Source organism: Misgurnus anguillicaudatus, chromosome 21 (assembly GCF_027580225.2).
Source record: "Misgurnus anguillicaudatus chromosome 21, ASM2758022v2, whole genome shotgun sequence".
Classification (NCBI taxonomy): Eukaryota; Metazoa; Chordata; class Actinopteri; order Cypriniformes; family Cobitidae; genus Misgurnus; species Misgurnus anguillicaudatus.
Genome location: NC_073357.2, coordinates 27,372,464 through 27,389,079, shown reverse-complemented (window position 1 = coordinate 27,389,079; position 16,616 = coordinate 27,372,464). Strand labels below are relative to the sequence as shown.

The following is a 16,616-nucleotide window of genomic DNA, read 5'->3' as shown; positions in this document are numbered from 1 at the left end:
CTTTTCGATCGACACATGGAGGAGGTCGTTTATCAATAAAAAAAAAAAAAATTCTGCTTACCCTCTCATGGTGACCAGTCTCTGGGTCCACACAGTCCAGGGCGCTTTCAACCCGGAGAAGCCTTCCAGAAAGGGACAGCAGCAGGCTGGTCACTTTGTCCAGGTCGCCAATGAACATTCGATACTTGTCCACCTCATTGGGCTTGCAGATAGCGAGAACCAGGCTTTCAACCTCCTCTCCTAGCTGGGCATTGGCCCGAATGTCCTCCTGCAGACCCCTCTGTGCTTCACGGAGAACACCTAGCTTTTTACGAAGGCTCTCCATTAGCTGTTTCTGCAAACATGTGCAATCACCGTAAGGACAACTTTATTTTGAGTTGGACTGGATGATAAACTGTATAAACTGATAATGAATGGAAACACAACAAAAGATACACGAAGAGCTCAGGTGCAAAAGCTGCTAAACGCCACCTCCGTTAATAATGAGATAATGATATTAACCGAATGCTCTTGGCACTTATTATATGGTCATCAAATACGTTAGCCTCAAATCCGCTTAGTCCTGACTTCAAGCTATTCAGAAATACCGGTTTGTTGGCAGAATCCATTAAACGCCCCTTCTCTTTCTGTTTTTTATCAAAGTTCTCTTGTGAGTACTTGGCCCAAAATACAACCCAAATGTGACAGCCACATGCATCACAGCTCATCTGAAGGTGTGGTTCAATATCTCAAACCTGACTTTTCCATGTTTAAGTGCTATAATTGGGTCCCCAGTGCTTCTATCAACCTAGACAATGTAAGAAATATCAACCCAGTAACTTAGTTTTGGTAAACCATTCTCTGCAAGCATGTGAAAAAATATGTAATTGAAATTTGGTTCCCCTTATGATGTCACACCTACCAAGTGGCAGTTTTAACTTGTTAGAATAAATGATCTATATGGTATTTTAAGCTAAAACTTCCCATATGTACTCTGGGGACACCAAATATTTTTTTTACATCTTAAAAAAGTCCCATTTAATTTTTACATTTTGAATTCTAACTTACATTACTTGCAATGTTTCCAATTGCATCTTTAGTGATTTTGTATCTCTTCTTGTCCAACGTAGTGCATAAAAAAAAAAGACATTTTACAGACTTTTCAATTGCCATTAAATTGAAATGACTGAAAAGAAACCTACGGACCTGATTAAAAAATGCTCATTTACAAGAAAATGTGTCGGATTTGCATTTGAACTCTTCACATGTTGTCAAAAATATAAAAATGATCACCTTATAATTCAGCTCTTCTTCCTCATCTTTTCTTTCTGAGATCTCTCTTATCTTGGTAAGAAGTTGGGAGTTGTCAGCTAAGGAGTCATAAGTCGACCGCGGGACTTGAACTGTGGATGTTCCCAGTCTAGAAGGCCTAGGAGTGAGATATAGATTTTTTGTGTTATTAAGATCACAGAAACTGGAGTGGAAGACCCCTAAATGCAGGGCTCCAGAATAACTTTTTTCAGTAGGAGCACAGTGGCCCCCAACAAAAAATGTTAGGCGCGCAACCAGAAAATTTAGGGACACACACCGTAAAACAACATGCTAACCAAATATTCACATTTCTACTAATTTCCACTGTATTACTAATAAATACTTTGATGATAGATGCAGAAAGTACAATGTGCTGTTTCAAATTCAGTGTCACATCAGAAAAAAAGGTAAAAATTTACTGGTCGCACATGTGAGACTAGATGTAAAATTCAGTGGCACACTCTTAAATTTTGGTGGCAAAATGCCACCGTTTGGTGGCAGTCTGGAGCCCTGCCTAAATGGCAATAAACATGCAATGTGAATGTCAGGTGAGTAAACTAGAGCAGTGGCCTGTTGATTTGTACAGCATCTGGTGCAATAATTATGTTCTCATGTGCATTAAGTGCCGTAGCTACGCCGTAGGTTATCCATATGCTCTGAGTAGCCTGACGCGCACCTTGCCAAAATTTTAACAGCGTGTCCATCCTATGTGGATTGGAAGCACTGTGATTGGTCAACTAGAACCTGTCACGTCAGGTAAAATTTTTTTTGCATGTCTTCATTGGCATTTCTGTTTGTGACGGTGAAAACAAAGATGAGCCAAGTTGAGGAGTGATTTAACTGAAACTGCAACAAAAGTCGCTGTCTATTTACCTCAATCACTGCTGGTCTTCTCAAAACATACACAACAAGCTGCTGCTTCTTCTTCATTTGTGGGTTTACTGGCCGCAGTTTTTTACCTGACGGTAGGGGATCTAATGGACCAATCACATTAGAACTGACACGCTGTTAAAAATTTGGCGAGGCTACTAGGGGTGGGTATTGTTAGGAATTTCACAATTCGATTCGATTCCGATTCTTGGGGCTTCGATTCAATTCGATTCGATTCAATTCGATATTGATTTGTTTGCTTTAATATCGATTCAATAATAAGTAGATACACAAGTAATTAAGTACCTGAGTAGCCTATATTTTAATTTTAGCTTTTGGTGCAGACTTGAACGGAGTGCAGCTGCTGTTTGCCATCTTGCTGTTTTGGTAAAACGTGTTTTGGTAAAGCGTGTCTTGTCCAACGCTGAACACTCTCACTAGAGCAGGGCTATTTAGTTAGTTTGTCATGGGGGCCAGTTCATGAAAAGCATCTCAAATAAGGGGCCGAAGATATATCAGTGATTATGACTACATTTTCCTATATTTAAACTGCATAACAACAAAATCAGTGCATTGTACAATAGGCTTTTTCTACAAACATGTATTTTCAAACTGCATACAACAAAATTAGTGCATTGTAAGATGTCCAAGTAGGCTTTTTCTACATCCAGACATGTTCATATTGTATTTTAAAACTGCATAACAACATACGTGCACTGTAAGATGCCCGAGAAAGCTTTAATTTACATTTAAAGGTGTAAATAAGAGCCATATCACACTCAGTGAGAATTTAACTTATTTACTCACTTTAGTACACATAACAAAAGTTTACAATATGTAACATAACATTGTTTTATGCTGTTTTTGTCAAAGCTAATTATTTCACTACCCCTATTTAAACTACAACAGCCATATTAATAATTGGCAAACATTAGTCTAGCTTCTAATAAGAGAAATTATACTTTTAGATTTTGCTAAAGCAGTAAAATCAGGTGTATGTTTGTCAGTAGATACGCGTTCAGTGGTGCAGGAGTTGGGCGCGATGGGTGATTGTTACTAATCGTTTCAATGCGTTTCCTTTATTAAGACATCTAATGTCATTGTGGATAAGCAAGTCATCATTGAGCCGACATATCAAACAACAACTGTCGGAAAAGGCGGTTTTGTAAGAAGGAAATACAAGAAGTTAAAACAGCCATGGAGTCCGTGGTCTCACCACTGTCAGTCATCGCGTCTTGATATGCGGGCGCGAACGGCTCGCGTTGGACCAAAGCGCAAATATAAACACATGACACAGCTGCTCGCGCCAGTCAAGTGACCTGCACTCTGCATCTCACGCTGTAACAGATGCACGCTCATCAACTCGTAACTGTAGGGCCCATTGTCCAACTACATTTATTTTAATTCTACATTTATTTATTCTAGAGATGTCTTTTTCACAGACTACATAAAGGGCCGGATCAAATTACCTCGTGGGGTAGGCGCTAGAGTGTTGCCCACCCACAGCGCCGCCGCTGGCCGGTAGGCTGAATCGATTCATAGGATTTGATGAATCGATATTGAATTGAGGAACTAATAATTGCAATGCATTGATGAATCGATATTTTTACCCAGCCCTAGAGGCTACGCAGAGGCTACGAATAACCTACGGGTGTAGACCTTACGCACGACTATAAATTGGACTTACGGCATTGAGGCTACGCCGTAGGATGTACACACAACTATAATGAGCCCTTTATTTAAACTGTCTATGATCTCAGAGATTAGATTTTTGACTTTCTAACTTAGTATTTTTGTTTTGTTTTCAGTACAAATATATAGAAATTCTTAAATCAAGATGTATTTTCTTGATGAGCAAAATGACCTAAGATAATAAGTCTGGTAGTTCCCTGGAAAACTTTCAATATCAGGGGACTATTTTCGGGCAGTGTGTAATATCATTGCGCTTGCTGTAGCCATGTTACGGCAGCACCGTCCTTGATTATTACGCCAGATTGAGAGTATAGTTCTTTGCCATATCTGCCTAGAAAATCGCAACTTTTAATTTTCTGTCTGTCTTAGTACACGAAATATCAAAACTCTTTGATTATTTTTGAGTGCGATGATGGTCTAGTCAGATTCAGTGGATTATGCTAAGCTATGCTAAAAGTGGTAACGTCAGACCCCGAGATAGGCTGAATGGATTTCAAAACAGTAGAAATCAAATGTTTAAAGGGCCGTTCACATTATAACAATAAATATAACGTTAACTGTAACAATAACTATATTAGCATCCACATTATAACGATAAATTTATGCTAACTCGCTCACTCGCGCAAATACTTGCCTTTAATGACAATACCTTTTATTGGATATTTCTTGTAATAAAAACTGTTGCAATTGTTAAAGGAAAGTATGTAGGATTGTGGTCAAAACTGGTATTGCAATCACAAAACTTGTGGCAAAAACTGGTACTGCAATCTCACATCTGGTGGCCAATACACAACATGACAACATAAACATCAGTTGAGGGCTGCAACTCTACTTTTTAAATGACAATATCCTGGCCGGACCACTGTTAGTGATTTAAGTATTTGAAATGAAAATGATTTCTTAATGTCTAGTGACATATCAGGGCCATTTTATGATTAATTGATATAAATTTCTCACATACTGTTCCTTTAACATGCCACTGAATATGTAAATATGCTGTTCTTGTTGCATTTACATAGCAGTAACCAGCAGATGTCCTCAACACACTGCATTTTGTGTAAAGTTAAGTCTAAACAGTGAATCTAGTTTGTGTAATCTAAGTTAATATCTTACCTTTTGGCGTAGTCAGTGTGGTAGAAAAAAGCGCTGGATACCTGAGGTCATTTTATTTTATAGACCTCAGCAATGAGCTTTTTCACTGTCATTTCAAGCGCGCGTGCACTTAAGTTTGGCTGTCAATGGTTTATCGTTCATCAGGTGGGGAAAAAAAAATCGCTCAGAAAGTGATGGCAAGGATATTGTTCGTTGTATCTTTATCTTATAGTTATGGGGTGAACTCTGCTTTTGTCTTTAATATAAAACAATTTTCAAAACTATATTTTTTATAGTTATATTTATAATTCATAGTTATATTTATAATGGGAACGGCCCTTAACTCTAAGGGAGCTGGAAAATGAGACTATTTATATTTATGGAGTGTACCTTTAAATGTTTAAGGAAAAAGTTTTTAAAAAATTTTCCAAGCACAAATTCACATTGAATGTTTCATTTTTTGTTTTTTTTTTTTGGTCTAAAAACTAGACGTATTTTCTTAGGTCATTTTGCTCAAGTAATTTTTTGCAGTGTTGCCAAGGAGGATTCATCTTTTCCCTACAGCGCCATATACTCATTAAGGGTTAAGGGCCTTGCTCAAGACCACAATGAAGATGGCTTGCATTTGTGCAGGATGAATCAAACATTTAAACTGTTTGAACTGTTATACCTCTCAAGAGTGCCTCCGCTGATCGGGTAGCCTCCTCTCCAGCCCTCTCCACCCATTTCCATCTCTGCGCTGTGAGGAAATAAATCTCCCATCAGCTCCTTCCTAGAGACGCCATAATCCTCATCCAGTATGGAATCCACTAACGAACCCCTCGCCCCCCTTGCGATTCTTGTCGATGAAGGATCTTCCTCTGGCATGTTGTCGATGTCTGTTTCCAGCACAATAACCGGTCGGGCAAAACCCTGTATCTCCGTCTTCCCCTCCGTTACCCTCGTGTCCACCTCTCCTATTCGCTCAGTCTCGGAGATCTCATCTATGTCCGTCTCTATGGGCACGTTTGCATCTTCAGCTGGATTGTGAGAGGAAATATTTTGGATTTTGTGAGCTGCATCAGGGTAGCCTGCCTGCTGGGGCTGCATGTGGTGTTTGTTCATGGAGAAGTAGGATTCTGGAGACACGGGTCCAGCTGACAGGCGGTTCTCTGGTACTTCCAGACATCTGATAGTGGTTTGTGGAGCAGATCTATCCCAGTCTGCTTGGTGCTCATGAAAGATGGGCTTTACTAATGTAGGTCTAGTCTCATGTTTTGACACTTCAGCAGTATGAACAGGTAATCTAAAATCAAACAAAATATTTAAGTGACATCACTGCATATTGTATGAAGTTAACAAACCAAACTATTCACTGCATAGTTGTGTTTTGTTTTACCTTGTGCATGGTTCTGGATGTAAAGGTTGACTGAACTCTCTTCTCATGTCATAATTCGGAGGGGTCAAGTCTCTCTCTCTCGGAGACACGGCTACGGGTTTAAAAGTGCGGCGCGTACAGGCAGGGCTGGGTGGAGCTATCGAGTAGTCTCGGCAGCAGCAGTGATGGTTCTCCGAGACGTCCCTAGGCGGCAGACTGTAGGACCGCGGACGGGTCATTTCAGGCTCACTGCTGGGGCGGGAGTTGCACTGCTGTGGCCGAGGTGGAGAGGAAACGGGTGACGAAAATTGTGGTGGGTGGGTGAAGAGGTTGTGGTGGGAGGTCCGCCTCTTGTGGAACTGCTCCCATTTTGGAGGTGGCGGACGAGGAGGGCCTTTTTTCTTTTTTACCTCACCTATACCCACTCTATTCTCATCCACATCTCCTAAAGTGGATGCACGCATTCTGCTGACGTTTGCGTTCGAAGCGTGATTCTGATTATGCATCTCCACGCGAATGTCATTCTCGGACATGGCGCGATTTCTGAGGGGTGAAAACATAGGATGCTCCTCTGTGCTGCCATCTGAAACCCTGTGGCTGCTTTGATTGACAAAAGCAGGAACAACAGCGCCCTCTGATGTCCTAAAGTCTGTCCTGCACCTATAGTCTCTATAGGAGACAGGAAATAAGACATGGCTGTTATGACATATTTTTGATCTGCAGTATTACCAAAGGATTATTTTATGATAATACCTGTTATTGTGTAATTTTCCTTAATTAAACAAAAGTTTAGAAACAGTGACAATAATAAATGGAAAAACAGTAATGAACATCTTACCTCTCTGTCAGACTGAGCTTCCGGTTTAGTTTTGTTTGTTCCTGTTCCCGTGCAGGATAAGCCTGTAAGATAAATTTAACAGATGGATGTGTTTGGTATTTTAAAATGCTTCACATTTAATTAATTGATGATATGTTGTGTTATATAGGCTTTAGGTCCAAGCAGCTCAAATTATTCATATTGCAAAGACAAGGAAACTGAAGCAACTAGCTAGTATATAATTAAAATTTAACAATGGGCCTTTAAGTAATTTATCATAATGACATAAATTTATGCCATATTTATAATGAATGAAACTCTCCACCTATCACAATACTCATTTTGCATATATTTTAATTGCTGTGAAATTCAACGAACACCTGTAAAGATGTGTTTTTGTCCATAAGTAGCCATTAAATGGCATTCAAACAAAACGTTGTGCCAACCATCTGAATGACAGCCCATTTTGAAATGCTATGATATTGATGATATTGAAATGTTAAGACCAACCTGTTCATATCTTATCCCCTTAAAGTTCCAATGGGAGGAACATAGCATTATTTAACAGAAAATATATCTTTGGAAAGCGGAGATTCTTGTGATTCGAATGATGTAAACCGTTTAAGATACAATCAACACAGCAGTTTTGCTCTTAATCATCAGTTCTACACGTAGTGACCATTTCAGTTAATGTTGAATAAAAAGGCAAACCTCAGGAGTGACATCAGACCCATGAAAGATGTGATTAAAAATCTAAGTTTTTCTATCAAATGTTTAGATTTATCTAAGGTGTTTGATATTATTGATTTTGACATCCTATTGGAAAAATTACTCCATTATGGATTAGCACTTAGCTGGTTTAGAAATTATTTATTTGGTAGACAGCAGTATGTAAGTGTTAATGAACAAATCTCAGTTAGTAAACCTATTAATTGTGGAGTCCCTCAGGGATCTATTTTGGGCCCTCTTCTTTTTTTAATATATATAAATGATTTTGAAAATTACACACTGGCTTTACACAAAGTTTTATTTGCTGATGACACAAACTTATTTTTGTCACCCAAGAGTCTAGATGAAATGGAAGAAACAATAAATAGAGAACTAAGAAATGTTGCTATTTGGTTTCGCTGCAATAAATGATCTCTTAACATAAATAAGACAAATTATATCATATTTCATTCCAAACAAAATCAATTCTTAAAATAAATGGACAAATTATTGAAAGAGTAAACACCACTAAATTTCTCAGAACTTTTGAATAAGAAATAAGAAATAAGAAATTTTCTTCCAGTCAGCACTTGTCATCTTATATAAAACTTTGTTTGAGTCCCATATAAACTATTGCAATGTCATATGGTGTAACACTTTTACTAGCTACCTGAATAAAATACAGTCTTTACAGAAAAAAATTATACGGATATTAACGTGGTCTGAGTCAAATACCCCTTCGCGTCCATTGTTTCATCAACCTTGGTCTATTAAGACTTGCCGAATACAATATTTTTCAGAATGCCTGTATGATTTTCCAGGTTGTACATAAATTAAATTATAGATTGTGTGAACTTGTTCCAATCAGCCGACCCCAGCATATTTATCATACAAGGGATAAACATTTAATTACTGGTAAAATAAGACGATTGGAACAAGCTTGAGGAAAACCTTAAATTGTTACTGGTAAATAAATAGAGAACTAAGAGGAGAACTATTTACTGGTAAATTCATGGTAATTTACTGAAATGACTGTGTGAAAGAGGCTATAGAGGAGAGCAAATTGTTAAATAAAGTTGTTAGTTTTGTTTTCTTTGTGCACAAGTGTTCTTGTCGCTTTATGATATTCTGATTGAATAACTGATGGCACATGGACTTTTTTGGTGACATCTTTTATTATTTTCTTAGATAGTGACTATTGAATAGCAGTCCACAGGACAGTCACAAGCAGTGGCGGCCGGTGACTTCTCTTTTGAGGGACGAGATTTCAAAATATGTGTTCGGTGTGTCATGTGAACCTATGCGTCATGTCAAAATACATGCCTGCTGAACATGCGTTAAAAGGGTTTATAATAAATGAGACGTTCACAACATACTAACAAGACACTCAACTTAACAGTAAACTCTGATTACACATGAGATTAACCAAGTATCTGGCAAACGCAAGCGTCTCTTTTATCATAAACCCCTTCAAAGTGTTTGCAGCAGGCACCCACTTTGACACGACGCGTGATGCGCAAAGGCTCACATGACGCGCCAAACACATATTTTGACATGACAAGCTAAATAAATGTTTTGAGTGAAATATCCCTTTAAACAAATATTTTAAATAATAAATTCAGAAAAATGTACAGTAACCTTGAAGTGGTCTCCTGATTTTTTTTCAACGGCTTTAGAAATAAAAGCTACACAATAACAATATATTAACATAAATTGACTGCATTTATATAGCGCTTTCATAAACCAATGGACATCCAAAGCCCTTTACATATTGCCTCACATTTACATAACATAAAATTATTATTTTGATTTATTGCATTCTTAGTAACCGTGTCAAAATTCATCCTATATCCAACAGATTAACAGAAGTTTAGCACAATGTTTAAATGCTCATTAATATGATAACATTAAAATCTGGCATTTTTATATTAAGGTGTCACTGATTTGCAAAAGGAGCTCTGGTTTGAAAAAGATAGCAGACAGTCTTACCTCTGTTGGAGTGTAACTCCTGGCCTCGTAATGTAGATTTGCCCGGTAGCCATCATATGGATTATGCCGACTAGTCACAGGTTGAAAGGCAGAGCAATGCTTTTGGACATTGGTAGCATTGTTGTTATAGTTATGCTCATGGAGCTGATGGGAGGAAGGAACCTGAGGATTGGGTGACTGCTTCCGATAGACATCATGAGATGATAAGTGATGAACTGTGTCAGTGCTGTGATCTGATTGTATAGTATCTTTCTCCGACTCCCATTTTTTCTCTCTCTGTAGCAGTTTCTGCCTCTCTTCCCATTCTTTAAGGCTTTGTTGCGCTTTCTCCCTTTCCCTCTTTAATCGTTCCTTCTCCATGGCTTGTTCTTGTAGCCGCTCTTGCTCTTTAATTCTCTCTTGCTCTTTAAATCTCTCTTGCTCTTTAAATCTCTCTTGCTCTCTAATTCTTTCTTGCTCTCTAATTCTTTCTTGCTCTCTAATTCTTTCTTGCTCTCTAATTCTTTCTTGCTCTCTAATTCTCTCTTGCTCTCTTTCCCACTCCATCTCTCTCACTTTCTCCTTCTCTCTCTGTATCAGCATCTGCCTCATTATTTCCTGGTCATTCTGAGCCTGCATAAATTGTCTCCCAGTGTCCAATGAGTTGATGTAGGGTCCATCCTGGACCACGCCCTGATAAGAGAACCTCCTCCGGCCCAAATTATTGGGTCTTGACTCAAGTGGTTCAGGTGAGGATGGATGGTTATGTCTACTCAACCTCTCTGGTCTCTGGTTTCGGCTTGTCAAGACTGCTAAATTTGTTACAGACTGGCTCAACTTCCTGCTAGTTTCCTCAAAAAATCTCCTGCGGTCTGCAAAGGGGGGGATGTCAGACTCGTCGGATCGACCTTTACGACCACTAGAAGAACTCGTTCTCCCTCTTGTTACCCCCGTTTTTCCAGACCACATCTGTCCTGTAGCCTCATTATTCTTAGTCTCATTTGGCACCTGATTGGGCACAGGTGGGGTTTCCGGTTGAAGCTTGTTTTCTGGTGTCCAGCGCCATCGACGTGGCTTGCCTGCAGGTGCCAACTCCTCCACTACATGTACACAAGCTTGCCCACTATCCAGGGTTTGTGTCGGAGAAGTCTGACAACTCGCAATCCTTGTTCTGGATTGTTCCTCGGCATGTGTGGTATCATACACTTGAACTTGTTGAGGTGTCTGTTTGGATGAGTGCACGGAGGCTGTCGGAGGGTCAGCGAGAGGACATAAGAAGCTTTGATTGTTCTCTGGAAGTCCTACTTCCTCTGTGTCATGATCCGCGACCTCTTCCTCCACGGTCTCCTCACCCCGAGGCAGACCACCAGGGTTTGTGCTTTTGTGAAGCTGGGCTTTCTTCCTTTGGATCTCATTTCTTAAGTTGGTGGCAAAACGTTCATTTCTACGGCGTGATTTAGAGTTGCGGAAGTGCCGCTTCTGTGACTGCTTTGGGACCTCGCCATCACCTGCTCCTTCACAGTTGTCATTCGTGTAAGGGTCCACACAAACTTCATGGTTAATGGAGCCATGCTCAGAAAATCTACTCCCCATACGATTTGTAGACGGGTCCCACAGATTTTGTCCACAATCAAGTGTATCTTCATCTAACCTGGGCTCCTCAACTTCTGAAGTCGTCAATGAACCGGGTGTGGAACACCTGCTTGCTCCCCATTTATTGGGTTGATCTGGGCTAATCTCATTGAGATACAGAGGAGACTGTGACCATTGGCATGTGGGAGATACAGAGTAATCATTTTTGTCCTTGGAGAAATTCATCATATGAGAGGTTAAAAGTTTCTCTGGGGCACTGTGCCTGTGCATGGCTGGCTGGAGGTTACATTCTGGTTGTAGTTGGGTATCAAAATGTCCATCTATTCTTCTTTCTAAAGAGGGACTCAGAGGAGTTGGAGATATCTCTGCGGACTTGTCCTCCGAGTGTTTTATCTCACTCTCTCTTGATTTGCCGTCTCTACCCGTTTCTCTCTGAGAGTTGAAGATATAATAAGGTTCGACACTGCTCCCTTGTTCATTGTCTTGCTTTCCATTCACATAAACATTACCAGTCAGCACTTCCTGGATTGAAGGTTGATCTTCAACTATGCAGCTGGCTAGACTTGGGATGCCAACTGGAGCAGACACGCATCGTTTATCCGCAACTCCTGATTGACTTCTGGTAGCCCTAAAACTGTCTTTCCTCATGGGTGGCTGCGGCGGTGCCAATCGTTCCTCCTCGCAATTATAAGAGGATGGCCGAACTTTAGCCTCAGATCTGTGTGACAGTACCTTTGATTTGAGGCTTTCACACTCTTCCTGTAAAATTCCAACAGAATGTTGGCCTCCGTCTGGATACCTGCTAGAAGAGCCCTGGAGAAGGCTGTCCATTGAGTTGGTCTCCTCAGGTTTGACAGAGACCGTATAATCAGATGTGTTTGAGCTGGCAGAGAAGGAGCTGTAGGCCGAGTCACGTTTGTTGTTGAAGATGACCGGATCGATGGGAGAGAGCTGACTGTCATAGTAGCCCTGGTTGGGAGGATTCTCCAGACTCTCCATACTCCCTATTGAGCTGCTGCGATCTGTGCTGTAGTGCCTGGAGATATGACCCCACTGCATGGACAGCTCACTGCACAACAAAACAAAGAAACAGGAGTTTAGAACATGGTGGCACACTTTACGAATACCGTATTTTCCGGACTATAAGTCTACTTTTTTCATTGTTTGGCAGGCCCTGGAACTTAAGTTCAGGTGCGAATTATACTTCAAAATTATTTCATATAAACCAAGAGAAACCATTACCGTCTACAGTCGTGAGAGTCCGCTCTATGCCGCTCCTGTATTTATGTAATTCAATGGATTCAGTGATGCGGAATGACTTCGGACCTTTTTGAAGTTGATTTGTCTTGTAAATTTAGCCTATTCAGCCTCCCAGGTATGTTCTGTATGCTATTGTTTATTGTGTAAATAACTGTTTATGTTATTTTAACGTGCACTGACACCTATTCAGCCTGCTGTTCTGTGCTATTGTTTAGTTGAATAACTTGCCTTTACAGATTAAATGTCGGTTCTTCGGAATGGATTTTGTGAAATCATTTTATAAATAAACGCGACATAGTCCAGTGCAACTTATAGTCCAGTGCAACTTACATGTTTTTCTTCTTCAAAACACATTTTTGACTGACGCGACTTATAGTCCGGAGCGACTTTTAGTCCGGAAAATAGGGTACAGTAAAGACTGAAAAATAAGCTACCGTATTTTCAAGACTATAAGTCGCCATGGAGTATAAGTTGCATCAGTCAAAAATGTGTTTTGAAGAAGAAAAACATATATAAGTCGCACTGGACTATATCTCGCGTTTATTTATAAAATGATTTCACAAAATCCAAGCCGAAGAACCAACATTTAATCTGGAAAGGCAAGTTATTCAACTAAACAATAGCACAGAACAGCAGGCTGAATAGGTGTCAGTACATGTTAAAATAACATAAACAGTTGTTTACACAATAAACAATAGCATACAGAACATACCTGGGAGGCTGAATAGGCTAAATTAACACGACAAGCCAAATCAAGTTAAAAAAAGTCCCAAAGTCATTCCGCATCACTGAATCCATTGAATTGCATAAATACAGGAGCAGCATGAAGCGGACTCTCACCACTGTAGATTGTAATGTTTTCTCTTGATTCATATGAAAAAATGTTGTCATATAAATTGCACTTGACTAGAAGTTCCAGGACCCGCCAAACTACAATCTATTGTCAGCTTGGAATTTGAATATTAATTCATGGAAAGTGCACACAATGCTATGTTTTCAAATATTTGTATTACGGAAGGAAATCTGGGTTGTAAAACCATGTTATTGATTGAGAAGAGGCATTTAGGAGAGGAAGAGTGCAAAAAAAAAAAGAATTTACAGTTCCACAGGGGAAATAACTTCTATTCCCTTCCCAATCCCATCAACCGCCCATCAACTTGGAACTTTCCACCTTGAACATTATGTCTGTACAATGCACTTGACTAGACAACAGAATTCGCACAGATGTTTTACAATTAGAGATAGATCTTTATAAAAAAACAATGCAGCAACAACATCAGACCACTCAACATGGACATATCCTTTAATGCACGTTAGTGTAATTTTACTCAATAACTCGATGATTCGCACTGCATTTTAAAGTCATGTTATTTTGGGAAACTAAACTCTACTCCTTGCACATTGTTAGTTTTAGTTGTAAAAAATAAACGGATACAAGTTGTAAATAAACATTTTTAAAATGTTAAGTCTAACTAAATAAGAGGTAGCTTAGGCTTCAACAACGTGGACCCTTTGATTCCATGTCTGCTAAAGAGCAAATACAGCATAAGTTAAACGTTAAACATTAAAGATTTGTGCGTTCTGGTCACTCTATTGGTGATCGGTGAAGAATGTTTGAATCATATGTCTGAAAATAGTGGTGGCATCCGGTGAGGCATTTGTTGACATAAGATGTGAGATCACCAGCTTCCTGCTGATTGTTTTCCCTGTGAAATATGCTGGAAGCAAAATTCCCTAGTTTAACAATAGGATCTCTCTCACACGCAAAAAGATCTGTTTAAGCCATTAGTATAATGTGAAAGTTTCGACATAAATGTTAAACACCGAAGTATTCCTATAAAACAACACATTTTCACTTGTAAAACAGGTATTACACTAACCTGTTTTCACTTCCAGAGTGCCAAGGTACACTGAAAGGTGTGAGGTGGAGCTGCATAGCCGAGGGGCCATCCGAGTTATCAGCGGTGCCAGTAGTGCAGGGCGCCTCCGACAGCTTCGCCAGGTGCCAAGAGTGGGGACGGATCAGCGGCACACTGCGTCTGCTCAAAGACACATAATGAACACGAAGTCAGAGACACCAAACGATGTGGGACGCGTAACATCTCCCAAACATTCACGAGCATCAATAACTGACAAGAAGAAACTACAATCTGGAAACCACAGTGTGGAAAAAGTGCTGTATTCCCATGCAGAATCAGTCTTGATAAACACAGAAAGGAATCAAGGGAAATCTCTGTTTGAAGTTGCCATCTGGAACAATTTCATACCTGTCATTCACTAGTTTACAAAAATGGGGGCTTAAGCTTCTTTCTGAGAAATGTGCAGCAAAAACGGCCAATTAATTAATAAAATAGCAGCATACATAGAACAGTGCCTAAATTCCAGGTACATCCCATTATTTTCATCGACAGAGTGCAGCATTCCCAAACATTCCGGATGGCAATTTGGTCCCCAAGAGAACAATTGTTTTAAAGGGGTTATTATTCAACTAATAATAATTTTAACATTCCCAATAGGAGGCCAAAAAGAATACCCAAGCAGGCAAGATCAAGCATTATTCAGATTAACAATCTGGTGGTATGACACAATATATAATTTCAGCATCAACACCATAATGTGCGCCTTTGCAGTAGCTACATCACAGAACCTTTTTTATAAAGGAAAATTATTTTGGATGGCTTTGCCAATGTTACACTACATGAGAACGGTTTCAAACGCCACAAAAATCTGAAAAATCTCTGTAAACCTATACAAGAAATGCAGGGAAGAAGTAAAATCCTCGCAAACACAGCTTTTCATGTCGTCTGGTGAAGCCATCCAGTATTTCTCCTATCGCAATTTACACAGCATAAAAACAAAACATCGCAAAGTCAGTTTTCCCCAAATATCTTGCAGGCCTAGTGAGAATCCTTTCATTTATAGTAAAGATAAACTAAAACATACTTTTAAGACAATCTGTTACATCTGACTTTGTTTAGCTATTTAATATCAGTTTTCCAGAGTATTTTTGTGAGCAGGAAGAGGAATATTTACTGTAAATCAACATTGAATAAAATGAAACACAAACATAACAAAGTGAACAAAAGAGGCCAATATATGCTAAGTAAAACAGAGAAAAATAATAAATCTTAAAAACTCTGTAAGTATAAATAAAAAACAATTTAACTTCAAACATAAAAAAAACTTACGAAAGCTAAGGAAATTCAATATTTCAAATGCAGTTTGCGGATATTAAGTTATCAATTTTCAACATAGACTTTGTTGACCCAAGGTTAAGTTCACCTGCCGCTACGTAGGTAAAAAATTACTACAGTACCTGTATCTAAAGCTATTGAACCAAGTTGAAACTGCGACCAAAGCTTTGATCTCCATTTTAAGGATTTCTGCACAAATTCAAAATTTCTAAAGATACTCACACACTTCAGATGTTCTTAATGAGACTAAATATTCTCAAATAAATCCAGACATCAAGACACCCTCAGGTTCAAGGTGAAGTTCAAGTGTAATCCATCAGCATTTTACCCTTAAGGGCAAAAGCAAACGGAGATCTGTGTCTGCTCTGAGTGGTCAGTTCTTATCAGGACCCCAACAGCCGTCATATGAGTGAAGGTTGGCAGTCATTTAGCTGTGATGAGGCCGCCTGAGGCTTTGACCAGATTTCTGGTCCAGGAAAAAATTAACAGACAAACACTCCCCCCACTTCCCCTCTTAAAACACCATCATTTGCTCTCTCTCTTTTCCAATATTTTAAGTCACAATTGAAGACCAAACATTAAGTCCACTAAACTCCCTTATAGGGCACATTCTCTCTCTCTCTGTCTCTCTCTCTCGCTCACTCACGTCCCACTCACTCACTCTCTCTCTAATGACATTAGGAGGAGAGGAAGCGGTGCTTAGACGGAGAGGAAACTATGTTTAGGGAGATAAAGTGGCAAGCCACCGTTAAAATAATACCTAGCATTCTCTCCT

The 16,616-nt window shown here is 39.4% G+C and overlaps 1 protein-coding gene across 3 annotated transcripts in view; it reads right to left on the bottom strand.

Moving 5' to 3' along the window:
- shroom4 (shroom family member 4) overlaps positions 1 to 16,616 on the bottom strand; it is a 64,473-nt gene that overhangs the window by 1,675 nt on the left and 46,182 nt on the right. For 2 of the 3 annotated variants that reach the window (XM_055200058.2, XM_055200064.2), the window contains exons 3-9: positions 14,528 to 14,686; positions 9,816 to 12,456; positions 7,140 to 7,201; positions 6,323 to 6,970; positions 5,615 to 6,229; positions 1,273 to 1,408; positions 62 to 334 (exon numbers count right to left, since the gene is read on the bottom strand). In XM_055200058.2, the coding sequence (XP_055056033.2) occupies positions 62 to 334; positions 1,273 to 1,408; positions 5,615 to 6,229; positions 6,323 to 6,970; positions 7,140 to 7,201; positions 9,816 to 12,456; positions 14,528 to 14,686 (4,534 nt within the window). Of the gene's footprint in view, positions 1 to 61; positions 335 to 1,272; positions 1,409 to 5,614; positions 6,230 to 6,322; positions 6,971 to 7,139; positions 7,202 to 9,815; positions 12,457 to 14,527; positions 14,687 to 16,063; positions 16,416 to 16,616 lie in introns of those variants that run through there. The other variant, XM_055200074.2, reaches the window with a different exon arrangement.